General features: G+C 43.8%; 2 protein-coding genes across 4 annotated transcripts; one reads left to right on the top strand and one right to left on the bottom strand.

Moving 5' to 3' along the window:
• Positions 1-126: 126 nt before the first annotated feature.
• On the top strand, positions 127-2417 carry LOC105282883 (peptidyl-prolyl cis-trans isomerase sig-7). The gene is made up of 4 exons (XM_011345186.3): positions 127-346; positions 614-1104; positions 1259-1500; positions 1631-2417. The coding sequence occupies exons 1-4, from the start codon at positions 277-279 to the stop codon at positions 2331-2333; spliced, it is 1506 nt and encodes a 501-aa protein (XP_011343488.1). The 5' UTR covers positions 127-276; the 3' UTR covers positions 2334-2417.
• Positions 2418-3708: 1291 nt separating this feature from the next.
• On the bottom strand, positions 3709-11992 carry LOC105282887. Of its 3 annotated transcripts, none has more exons than XM_026971527.1 (13): positions 11789-11992; positions 11342-11468; positions 11067-11248; positions 10613-10875; positions 10295-10490; positions 9713-9993; positions 9234-9634; positions 8784-8929; positions 8297-8619; positions 8085-8219; positions 7809-7993; positions 7527-7681; positions 3709-6560 (listed from the first exon to the last, which is right to left on the bottom strand). In XM_026971527.1, exons 2-13 carry the CDS (start codon positions 11418-11420, stop codon positions 5436-5438), a joined length of 3471 nt encoding a protein of 1156 aa, XP_026827328.1. In that variant the 5' UTR covers positions 11421-11468; positions 11789-11992; the 3' UTR covers positions 3709-5435. The 3 variants fall into 3 exon arrangements, with proteins under 3 accessions (XP_026827328.1, XP_026827329.1, XP_026827327.1); XM_026971528.1 differs by having other exon boundaries at positions 11342-11504; positions 11816-11992; XM_026971526.1 differs by having other exon boundaries at positions 11816-11991.
• Positions 11993-12352: the final 360 nt, after the last annotated feature.

Raw genomic sequence — 12352 nt, 5'->3', positions numbered from 1 at the left:
TCTCATCCAGAATTAACTGTTGACAGTTCGGATTTCAAAATGGCTGAACTTGAATAAACACAATTGATTTTTTAGTTAATTTTTAAAATCGCATACCAGGTGGCGGTGTTGTCGATATAAATTCGGAGAAGAGCCGTTTGTTTTCGTGCGAGGTTAAGCATAACCTAGCAGGTTAGGCTTATATTATAGTACTTGCTATTTTGAATGCAATAGCAAGTATTTTATGTAGCAGACATTTAATATTCATCAATTAAAAATAAAAGAATTTCAAAGAGGATGGCAGTAGTGATAGAAACCACCATAGGAGATTTTACAGTGGACTTGTACATTGACGAGCGTCCACAAAGTAAGTTATTTTTAATTATATCTTTTTATTTATATAAATTAATAATAATAATTATATATATAGTCTTAAATTTCTAAAACTTATTTATTTATGAATTAAATATTTAACATATACTAAAAAGTAAAATAGTAGTTTATAGATATAGATTTCAATAATTGTAAATTGTGTTATCTGGATCTTTAAATTATATTATTTTATACATTGCTACTAATTTTTTTTAGGTTATACACTCCTTTATATTATATGGTTATTTTTTTATTTTTATAGCCACGCGGAACTTCTTAAAATTATGCAAGCTCAAATATTACAACTGGAATCTGTTCCATTCGGTACAAAGCAACTTTATCGCACAGACTGGAGACCCAACTGGTACTGGAAAAAGTGGCGAGAGCGTATACGGCATTGTACTTGGTGAAAAGGCGCGCTATTATGAAGCTGAACAGATACCAAAAATCAAACACAGTAGGATCGGTTTATTGTCTATGGTAAACTGTGGAAACGACATGTTGGGCTCACAATTTTTCATCACACTGGGATCGGAGCTACAGTCCCTGGACACCGAGCATTGTGTTTTCGGTGAAATAACCGAGGGTCTCGAGATAATTCTTAAGTTTAATGAGACTCTCTGCGACGGGGATCATAGACCCTATCAGGACATTTGGATATCACACACAGTCATTTTAGAGGATCCGTTTGATGATCCCTTAGGATTCGTAATTCCCGACAGAAGCCCGGAACCGACGAAAGAAGTTCTAATGGTAAGTCATGTTTAATGAATGATAGACTCGGATTCTCGTTGTCTTTAATAATCCGTTAAAAAAATTCCATTAATCTTCGTCTCTTTTATATTTATATCACGTGTTCCGATAATTGGCCACAGTTTTATTGTATGTTTGCGTGATTCATATCTAGAGTGACAGAATCGGAGCACATGAAGTACTTGATGATACGGCTGGTATGAGCATGGAAGAGGTTACGGAGATAGAAAAGGACAAGGAGGCGAAAGCAAGAGCGACGTTGTTGGAGATTGTGGGCGATATACCGGATGCAGAGATAGCTCCGCCGGAAAATGTCTTGTTCGTCTGTAAATTAAATCCGGTTACGAACGATGACGATCTTGAAATTATCTTCAGTCGTTTTGGGAAGATTGTCGGGTACGTAGACACTTTATTTTGATAGTTTTAAATTTGTTTTACATTAAATTGGAATACTTCATTAATATTTATTTACTCACTTTTATTTCATATGTATTTATTTTACATTTATTATTGTTGCTCGTTTCAGTTGCGAAGTTATAAGGGATCATCAAACGGGAGACTCTTTGCAGTACGCATTTATCGAATTCGCCGATCGCAAGAGCTGCGAAGAGGCGTACTTCAAGATGGACAACGTCCTGATCGATGACCGTAGAATACACGTGGACTTCTCGCAATCGGTCGCGAAGATGCGTTGGCGGGGCAAGGGAAAGGGTATCCAGCATTTCGACGAGAGGAGTCAAGCGAAGAAACGTGATGAGAATAGCAGGGATAAGAGGAAGGAGGACAGGATGCACGATGAGCATTATGAGGAAGGTAAATACGACAAACGAAGGGACAAAAGAAGAAAGGAGGAACGACAGGATAGAAGTGGCCATCGGAGAAGGGATCAGAGCGAAGAAAGATCCGAAAGGAGGAGCAAGAGGGGCGAAAACGATGATCGAAGGAGAAATCGCAGCGAGGACAGGTCGGAAAGAAGACACAAGAGGGACGAAAACGGCGTCCGCAGGAGAGATCGCAGCGAGGATAGATCGGAAAGAAGAAGCAGAAAGAACGAGGATCGCGATCGAAGGAGAGATCGCAGCGAGGACAAATCGGATAGAAGGAGTAGAAAGGATCAGCACAGCGATAGGGAGCATCGGCGTCGCGATAATGACGGAAAGAGACCGACGGAGGACGAAGATGATGCCAGGTACGGAGAAAGGTCGCACAAGCATAAAAAGAAACGGTGAAAGGAAATTAATGTTAAGAAAAAGTGAGCAAATAATGTGACAGAAAATTTAAATAAACCCAAGAACTGGGTTTTTTCCGTAAAATCTCATCTTTATAATCTCTTACTACTTTTCCCATCAACAGCATGACTGTCAAAGTTTTTAAATAATTTCAATGTAGACATAGATCTAACGATTAAAAACGTTTGGTAAATTGATAGAAATGTGAATGTGAGAATGAGGAAAACACAGTTTACAAGAGGGACTATAATTCAAATCTTTTTTTACATCGATTAAAACTGCCAGCATTCTTTCGAGTACAAAACGTTTGCGAGCGTCGACTATTTACGCCAATCGACGGAAGCGCTTTCGCAGTCACTGATCGACGGGATCGATCGGACAAACCCATTCTACGGAGCACCGATATATAGTACTACAGATTGTTTTTATCGAAACCACAAATTTCGTTCGATGAACAAACTTTAAAATGTAAAGTGTCAAATCTCGATGGAGTACAAACATCGCGATCGATACGACTCGGTGGACTCGACGATTGTCACGGTGCAAATGGTCGTATCAAAAATAGAGAGCAAAAACGATTTGGTGCCGTGTGCTCGGGTCGCACTGCTGCTCGACTCGAGAGAGGCGAAAGTCTCTCGCGAGAATTGGTTTTTCGAGTCGAATTCTCGTCCGAATTCGCGCGCGCGAAACAAACGGAAATATCATACGATCACACGCGGAAATATCGTAGGAACGATATTTCACTTTTATGCGAATACGTAAATAACGGCCACACAAGTACGCAGGGGCCTTTGCAGGACGCTCTTCGTCTCTTTGGTGACGTATTTGGTATTCTTGCATGTAAGAAGGTACACCGATCTGCCCTCCTCGCGATACCGTCCCGTCTTTTTCCTTGCGATCGAGAGACGGACAGAAAGACCCCTGGAAATGTCGAAATCGGGGAGAGACGAAATCGATCGGCAATTCGCACGATTCGCAGAGAGATTGGAACGCGGAAATGTCCAATATCCCGAACCAATTAATGCAATATTGTGAACTTTATTACATTTTTTTCAGCGATCTCGATGGATCGCTTCAGAAAAAAATGATCGAAAAACGCGTGTCTCTACCGATTCTCCATTTAAATTGCCGAAGTAATCTCTGCTGGTGTTTCCGAAATTTAACGCTATCTCGCTATTAAGATCTCACGAGTCTTCTTTTGGCTATACGCTGATTCTTAGAGAGCTCTACAAAGATTTTTCGCTATATAATCATGATCATTGTAATTATTATCTCTGTGTTACAATTTGAAAGAAATTTCAGCTCAACTGCATCTCGTATTGTACAATCACATCAGGGAAAGAAAGGGAAATGAGGGACAGTATTGACAGAACTATACACATCAAACGCGTACGCGTACGTGCACATATATTAGATAACTAATATTCCAAAATGTAACACAAATAAATACGGTGAATTATATTAAAAGACATTTCTGAGAGAGATATATATATATATAATTTACGCAAATATATAAATCGCAATGCGCGCGCGGATATAAAATAATTTTACACTTTGGCGTTTTACGTTTGTCGCTTCGTTTCTCTCCTCTAAGAGCAACTCTGATCGTCATCCATCCTGGAAAAGTAAACGTTAAAATGGCGCGATAAAAAGGGATCGTTATGAGCCTACGAGCTACGCGTGATTCTGGGAAAATCAGTTTCATTAACCGTAAAGCTACGCGGAAAGAAATATCGAGTAATCGTGTGCGTGTTGCGCGTACATACGTATCTCCGTTTCGTAACAAAACGAAAAGAGGAAAAGACACACGCGAGGTACGGGAACAAATTGCGAGGATGAAAGGAAGAGTGCATCGTCACGATATCCTATCCGCAATTCGGTCTCTCTCTCTTACCTCAGGCCTGAGCCTGATCACCGATCGAGGATCGAGCGCGATGGGAACTCTCGTAATGCGTTCTCATGCGACCGACCGGGACGTAAATTACCTGGGACGTACACGGACTAGCGACTTTATCCATCCTTTCTTTACCATTTTTCACCGGTTTCCTTTCTCGTTTAGAAACGTAGGGGAAGATATCCCTGCGTAGAAAAGAACCCACGGATCGCGCGAGACGATCCGCGGGAAAGGCACTTTGCACGAGAGGAGGCATCTCTCGTAGGCACGTCTCGTATAAAAAGGCCGCCGTGCACGCGAAACACGCGATTCAGGAAGACGACAATCCTTCTTTCCTATTCTACCGAGAGTTACTTTGGTAATGACTAGGTCATACGCTACATTGCTACGTTAGTTATGGATTTAGCGTTGTTCGTCGGTCGTTATGGCCTTGCGGTTGGTTTACTAATATGTAAATAGTAATCATAATGGCGCGGCACAACCGCAGGCGTTTTATCATTATATATGGCCGTTCCATGTTGCGGTGCCCGCGTGTAACGCGTGAGCGTCCCCGCAGCCACGTCACAACGAGACCAATGAGAACGAACATCGGCAACAATCGTCTCGCGTACGTGCTCGACGTCGATTCTCTTACACTTCTGTATGCCCGTATTTATGACCGTTACACAGACACTTGTGTGCCTCTCATCTCCAAAGCGTATCAAGTAAGACACGGTTTGGAAAAGAAAATCTTGCGAAATTATCAATATCTTGAAATGCGTGCAGGACTCGGCGATCGCAATTTAAGTAAAGCATAAGTCGCGTCTTGGAGGCTCCAAGTTGGAGTTCCTCGGTTGAATCCTGATCACAATCGAATCACTGGAAGAATCGCATCGGACAAGATTATTTATCTCTTTAGAAAACGTCGATGTTCTCCTTTTCGTGAGTTTCAGAATGCAACGTTTCTAAATTATGTATAAACTACGTATCCATTTATCTTTCTTTAAATTACGAAACAAAGCTTTGCAACGAAATACTCGCGAATGATCATTCTACCGTAAAGAATTAAGCGATATATTATATCTTTCAAGATCATGAGTTTCGACATGACATGGAAGCAGTTGCTCGAGATTCATCCGAAAAACTCGCCGCGCATTTCGGCGACTAGTCCCGGCGGAAGGCGTTCGCCGGCGAAAATACACGCGCATACGCATAAATACGGGCACTTCTCAGAATTGAATGCGATAGTTACTGGGACGCGGTATCGACCTCGCCTTGACCACCGGCGGCAGGGAGGCCGTGGACGCCTCGCTGCTGGCGGTTCCGCCGGAATCGCGGGCGCCGCCGCTCTTGCTGCTCACGGTGCTGCCAGTGCTCTGTCCCCGGGAGGACCCCCCTCCTGCCGTCTGTTTCCGCAACGTGTTGCTGCCACCCTTAATGGTCGCCGCCGAGAAGGACGCCTCGCTATCGCTCAGGCGACCGTATTCACCGATACGAGGACGGGACGATGATAATGCTGGCGGTGGTATGAACGAGCGGCTTTGCATCTCCCTGTGTTTCACCGCTGATTCCGACAACGCGTAGTTGGTACCGCCAATCAATGACTTTTTGCGGCTGCTGCTCGTGATCGTGTCGGGCTGCAGCCTCTCGTACTCGTGACCACCACCGCCACCCGAGCCGGATGACTTCTTCAGCGAGCTATTTGTCACGAAGTTCTCCATAGCTCCGTAGTTCTTCTTCCTGCTGCGTGATGCCTTGGCGGCGATCGCAGTGGCGTCGAATCTGCCGTACTCGATGCTGCTGCAGTTGCCGGAATCGCGCATCGCCACCTTGGTGCCGCCGCTGCTCGTCGGGGAGGACGCATCCAACGCTCCCGGTCCCGGGTCCGACTTCTTGCGCGTCTCCGTGTCACTCAGTCGGCAATAGCGCGAGTTCGCGCTGGTCGCCTTCAGCGATCTCGGTGGTCGCGGTAGCGAGCTAGGCGGTAGACTGCCGGCACGACGTGGCTCTCCACCCCCATCCGCCGTCATCCGTTGCCGCTGCGAGCTCCTGCCCTGCTTCTCGAGCAGCATCATGTCCTCGGTCGGCTTGCTGCTGCCGCCGCCGCCGCCGCCGCTGTCCGACAGCCGTGAGATAGTACCCTTCAGCCTGGCCGCCGCGCTCGCGAATTCGATTATACTCGGTGACATCACATCGCCACCGCTGCCGGACGAGTCATCCAACAGCCGACTCTTGCTCGATGCAGTGCTCGAGGTACCTGTGCTATCTACACCCGCCAATAGTGGCTTGGGTATTTTTCCTTTTCGCGACGCAGTGCCTGGATTAGAGAATCCTGGAAAACAGCAAAGTGCCCGCTGAAACAAGAAAAAAAAAACGCACGGATTGCAGAAAGGAGACCGGGACCTGGAAAGGGGTTAGTGCTCGCCGTATAAAACGCTCGCACATGCACATTCGAGGATACCTTGGATGGAAAGAGACACAAGGTTCGGGAGGGATTAGTCGAGGAGCAACTCGAAAAATAAAAGAAAGAAATTATTTTGCAAATTGTGAGATCTATTCTGGTCATATACTGTCTCGCACAAAATGATTAACACATATATCGATTGGATTAATAAAAGAAGGAAACCAAATGGCACGCATGTTTTACACATCTCTGTGTAAGAGTAGCTAAAGTTATTGTATAACCGATGCGATTCTTAGTGAATAAGGGAACAAAAATTGAGATTAAGTGTTAAGTCACACAATGTTATGCAATTTAACGCCAATCAACTTAAGTCCATTCAGAAAATAGCCAGTATGTAATATTTCTCATTTTTATTTAGAGTTTTTTTTATTTAAAAACAATGATAACTATTACTGCTGTTAATTAACCCTCCGAGATGTCAATCTCCTCCGTTTTTCGTACATACTAACTATTCTCAAGACAAACATCCAATGAAAAGAAAAAAGAAAAATAAAGATACTCCAGAAAGAGAGCTATAAACACCACCACCAACACAAGAATACCTTCGAACCTGTGTGATTTGTAATATTTTCATGATCAGCGTCGACTATTAAAAACTTGCTAAAGAACTCAAAATACGATCGTCCGAAAATTAACGTATCTCTATTAATAAAAAAAAAAGAGTAGATATTAATGCAGACAAAATGTGTATGAAATCAGAGCGTACATATATATCTATACATAATAAGGAATTGTAATGTAAAAAGGACGCGAAACGGGTAATCGATATAAAACTCGATGAAACAGATCTTCGCGCACGTATTCGATCCTGAGGTGCTCGTCTAATGATTGCACGTTACGCTGTCAGTCTGCCTACCTTGCTGAGCAGCTGCGAGTCTAGCTCTTTCAGTTGGTCATCGAGACTCTTGTTAGTTTGCTCAAAACTCCCTTGCTTTCTGTACTTGTAACTGTCGCCGACGCCGTAAGAACCAGCGCTGCCGTAACCGCTGCCACCGCCGAGTACGCTGCTCACTTTTCGAGAGAAATAAATATTTGGGATTACTATAAAATTTTATGCCATAATTAACAGTGAGAAACAAACGGACAGGATCATCTCGCGAGTGCAGCTGTGTCGCATTAAAAGCACAGGCTTTTTTACCAAGTTCCGGCGTGCTTGTCAACGCAGTGTGATGATCCACCGACGTACTCGAATGAGACGAATGCGCAGCGGGATAGCTACCCACGCCGCTGCTGCTGCTGCTATCCGCTTTGTCGTACGTGTGCTTCTGCAGTACCCTGATCATAGCGTCCTTCTCGGCCAGTTTAGATTCCAGATCTTTCAGTCTGTCGGATGAATCGAGGACAGCGATTACGGATCGTGATCGATCGATTGGAGATTCGATCATCGACGGTGATAAAAAAATATTTCTCTTACTTAGATTCAAGATCGGTCAATTTCTTCTGCGCGGCATGCACTTCGTCCATGTGTCTCATCTTTTCCGAGCGAGCCTCCGCGATCAATTTTTCCGCATCCTGACTGGTCTTCTCCAAAGCGGCGATCTTTGCGTCCCTGATCGACGAGAAAAACACAATGGTAGCGTGCAAAAGATGCAAAAAGACCAGAGAAATCGGAAGACTCTATCTCACCTCGGCAGACTAGCTGCTTCAATGGCCGCTTGTCTCAGTGCATTTTCCTCGAGGTATCGTTTCTCCCACTTGGCGACATCACTCTCGAGCGACATAATCTTCTCGTCTCGTTCGTGCAATCGTCGTTTCAGATCTGCGATAGTCTCGCCGTTCGACGTTTGTTCGTTACCGCCGCTGCCTCCGGCATCCTCGCGCAATTCCTTCTCCAGCTGGCTTCTCAGTTGTCTCTCGGTCTCCTCTCGTCTATCGCTAGACGTCTGAAGAGAGGACAAAACTCGCTGAAGCTGGCCCACTCTCTCCACGTACACTTGCTTCTTGCGACACTGTGTAAACGGAAAAGATGATCCCGATCATTGCTGGTCATTATGACAAACATACACGAGCCACGATGATTCAGACGTCTTCCATAGCGAAAATTGTTGATCGTCCGTGATAACTATATATACCTCCTTGATTAAATTAATTAAACTTAATTGAATCAATTTACCTCTTCCTCCAGCCGTAGAACATTGCCTTGTGCATTGGCCAATGCGGTGTCCAGAATGTCGATATGCGTACGTTGCTCCTGTAAAGTGGCTCGTTGCGCGGCCAGCTCGATCTCTTGTCTTTCCTTTGCAGCGGTCAGTTCTTTATCTAGAAACATAGGAAACGATGATGAGATAAATTAACGATACTAGGTAAAAGTGAGAATAAATAGAAAGACGATAAAAAATTTCCCTATTATGTTACGAAATATAAACAACACGACAAGTAAAACAAATGTATCAATTAGATTCGATATATAGAATATTAAATAGATCAAGCTGAATTAGCTATAAAGAAATTTGCATTTAATACTTACGTTGAGATATTTAAAAAACTTTAGACTTTGAAAGAGTAAGTTCTGGTCGAAAAAGTATCTACTAATAAAAGATTAAGGTAACGCTCAATCTTGTACTTTGAGTGATGAGCTGTCCGATGAGCAGTTCGCGTTGCGTCAGCTCTTTCCGCATGGTCTCAACAATCGGCGAACTATTCGTGCGAGCGGACAGCAAGTCGATCTGGTCCCGCAACGCGCGGTTCAGCTCGGTCAACCGTCGACAGTCGTTCTGCAACCTCATCCTGGCGGCGCGCTCCAACTTCTCTCGCCGTTCGCAGGACGCCGCGAGCTCCTCGTGAGCGCGGTGCACCTTTGCTATCTCTTGCTCCAGCTTCTGCGACTTGGCAACTTTGTTGTAGCAGCGTTCCAGCTCAAGTTTCAGCGCGCTGTTTTCCTGGACCACTATGCGGAGCATGTCTGTTGATGACCATACCTCGCCCGTTTCCCTTTCCACCTCCTCGCGTCCCTTAGTCTGAGGTCTATAAAGATTCGACATTTGTATGAGACATCGCAGAGTGAGTGATGCTTTAGCGCGCGACGAGAAATATTCCAATTACCGAGGAGACGTTGCGCACAGATTGTAGCTATCGATGTCCGCTTTGTTGATCCGGGATAAGTCGGGCTGCGATCGTGATATAGTCAATTTTTCCATTGGCCCGATGAGTATGCGCTTGTTCTTCAACGGTAACAACGTCGATATGTAAGACGGCGGCGAGTTGTTCTCGTACTCGTTATCGTTCTGCTTCCCCCTGTCTCCGTCCCTTAGTCTCATCTCTATGCTGTCTCCAGTATTGGTGTACGGCGGCACCTTTACTTCCTTTGCGAGATGTTTCAGAACCTGTTCGAAGTGCATAAACATTAAGGAGCTTACAAAAATTCGTAAAGTCACAAATAAATGGCCATAGCAGCGACTTAATTTTTTTCTCTACGTTACTTTTCGGAACTATGAATTGTCAACCATCAATTTTGATCAAGTATAATCAACGCTTAAAAAATAAAAAGTAACTTAAAAAGAATTATTAAAAAAATTTTTAGGTTTTGCAACAGCTATTTGTGATCTTAGAAAATTTTGCAAGCACCTAATAATAATAATAATAATGTTATAGAGTAGAGCGATAGAAATTATATAATATTTATACCTGAGACTGACTAAGATAATCGTCCGGGATATCGGTGATTTCCTGGCAGCCACCGCTGCCAGATTGTTCGTGAACGTAATCCTCGTGTGGCAGGCTGGACAGAGACTGCATTGTGGGACTGTTGGAGTGGCCCTTCCCGCTGCCATCGCAATACAAGTAGCCCACGTCCCCATGTTCCCTCACCATACCCGATAATCTGTTCACGAGAAATCAACGAATCAACTTTATTATATTGAAGTTGCGAGTCTTGAAGTTGGGGGTCTGCACATAATTAATAATCATTTAAATAAATAATTATTTATCGAAAACGACGTTTACCTGCCAGACGGTATCCACGAACTGTCGTCATTGGCATTGTGTATGATCAATGTGTTATAAGAGCTTGTCGAAACATCTAGACTGCTCCTGTTTGAGCCGACGCTATTGCGATTGCTCAAATTGTCTTTCAGGCTGTTACGGTTCGATCCATTAATGCTGTCCTTTAGGCTGTTCCGATTCGAACCATTTACACTCTCCTTCAGACTATTTCTATTCGATCCACTCAGACTGTCCTTCAGGCTGTTTCTGTTGTGCAGGTTGCCCTATATTGTATAATTAGAGATATTAATTCAAGATAATACTAAAATATCTTTTGTAATTCTGTAAATCTGTTAACACGCTGTCAGACTTTAGCGATCGTAACATTAATTGTAGTATTTAAAATTAATTGTAATATTTAAAATTAACATTAGCCTGGTATTGGCTTATTAAATAATTAGTGTGTTAAATGCACCTGAATATTTGGTATATTCTCCTTGTGACTGGAGGATCTCGAGGGACTCTGTTGTTGATTTTCCTGGCCCTGCGGTTCCTGCCGTGCGGTGTGCCTTATGACGTATCTCTCCTCGTTACTCAAATTTTCGTTGGACGTAGAAACGTCGGTATCGCTACCACTCAAACTCTGAGGAAGACCACCTGCAAGAGCACACACATTAGGTGAACCACATCCTCAAGGAGCCACCAGTGCATACCACGGACCAGCTTACAGCTGGTTCCCACGACGCTTACCTTGCATGGACAGTTGTTTCCTTTGCAGGTTATTGCTTGGGAATGGTAGGAACCTGTTTCCTTGCTGTAGCGAGCTCATTTTCGCTGAGTTTCAGCTCATCTACATGGATCGTGCCTCATATCCCATCTGCAAAAGGAGATAGGCAGGTGCTTCAGGTATGGACTAGAGGAAGAAAGCACACACTAAGCAAAAGGCACAGAGGGCTAGAGTACGGGCCAGCTACATAGTGAATCTCTACTGAATTTCATGGAGAAGGCATGCAGGGAGCATGCCTTGGCTGTTCTACGCTTTAACGTAGTAGAAATAAACAATAGGGCATCAACGTCGTTGTCGTTGTCGTCGTCGTGTCGTATCGTCATCGGGGTGTATCTGGCATCCAGTGGCTGTACGCCATTGTACTCGCGTATGAAACATAACGCTGGCGATACGACGCAACGTGAACTCACATCAAATCACCGTCCAGGTTTACTCACTCGATGCGAAACTGCGAAACTGTGCCGAATACCCGCGATTATCCTCGATAAATTAGTACACTCCACTCCTCCGTACACGAGAAAATAAAAAGAACTGATGCCCGCATTCCTCGCTAGACGGCGCGACTCGAGCGGATTCTTCAGGGATCCTTCCAACGAGCGACGGTCCATCGGAAGAGTTTTGCAGGAAGGCGCAGGCAAGCTATAAATTTTTCAGCGGAACTTTTATGTTTATGTTTTTAACTTACTGCGTCATCTTAAGGAAATATATTTAACGGAATTAATGTCCATGTCTTGAATAAAATTTACGTACGAACAAATAATTTTAGAGAGATGTATCTCGCGTTGCATCTTAGTCTTGCCTGAAAATTACCTTGTAGCTTCCCTAGGTTCACTTTATGACTCGCACGTTATGTACATACACACGTACATGGAAGAAACCTGATCTGCATAACAAATAAAGACAAATATATAAAATCAAGTTTATAAATCGTATAATTATAAAATACATCTAATATATGCATACTTATATATAAA

The sequence above is a fragment of the Ooceraea biroi genome, chromosome 7 (assembly GCF_003672135.1).
Source record: "Ooceraea biroi isolate clonal line C1 chromosome 7, Obir_v5.4, whole genome shotgun sequence".
NCBI lineage: Eukaryota > Metazoa > Arthropoda > Insecta > Hymenoptera > Formicidae > Ooceraea > Ooceraea biroi.
Note: the sequence above shows the minus strand (reverse complement) of the source record. Positions and strands in the feature narration are given on the sequence as shown.

Coding starts and splice junctions, on each gene's coding strand:
- LOC105282883 (XM_011345186.3), top strand. CDS start 277: ATGGCAGTAGTGATAGAAACCACCATAGGAGATTTTACAGTGGACTTG. Junction 347..613: donor CATTGACGAGCGTCCACAAA/GTAAGTTATTTT, acceptor TTATTTTTATAG/CCACGCGGAACTTCTTAAAA. Junction 1,501..1,630: donor CGTTTTGGGAAGATTGTCGG/GTACGTAGACAC, acceptor TGCTCGTTTCAG/TTGCGAAGTTATAAGGGATC.
- LOC105282887 (XM_026971527.1), bottom strand. CDS start 11,420: ATGAGCTCGCTACAGCAAGGAAACAGGTTCCTACCATTCCCAAGCAAT. Junction 10,876..11,066: donor AGAATATACCAAATATTCAG/GTGCATTTAACA, acceptor TATACAATATAG/GGCAACCTGCACAACAGAAA. Junction 8,620..8,783: donor TTCTACGGCTGGAGGAAGAG/GTAAATTGATTC, acceptor CCGTTTACACAG/TGTCGCAAGAAGCAAGTGTA.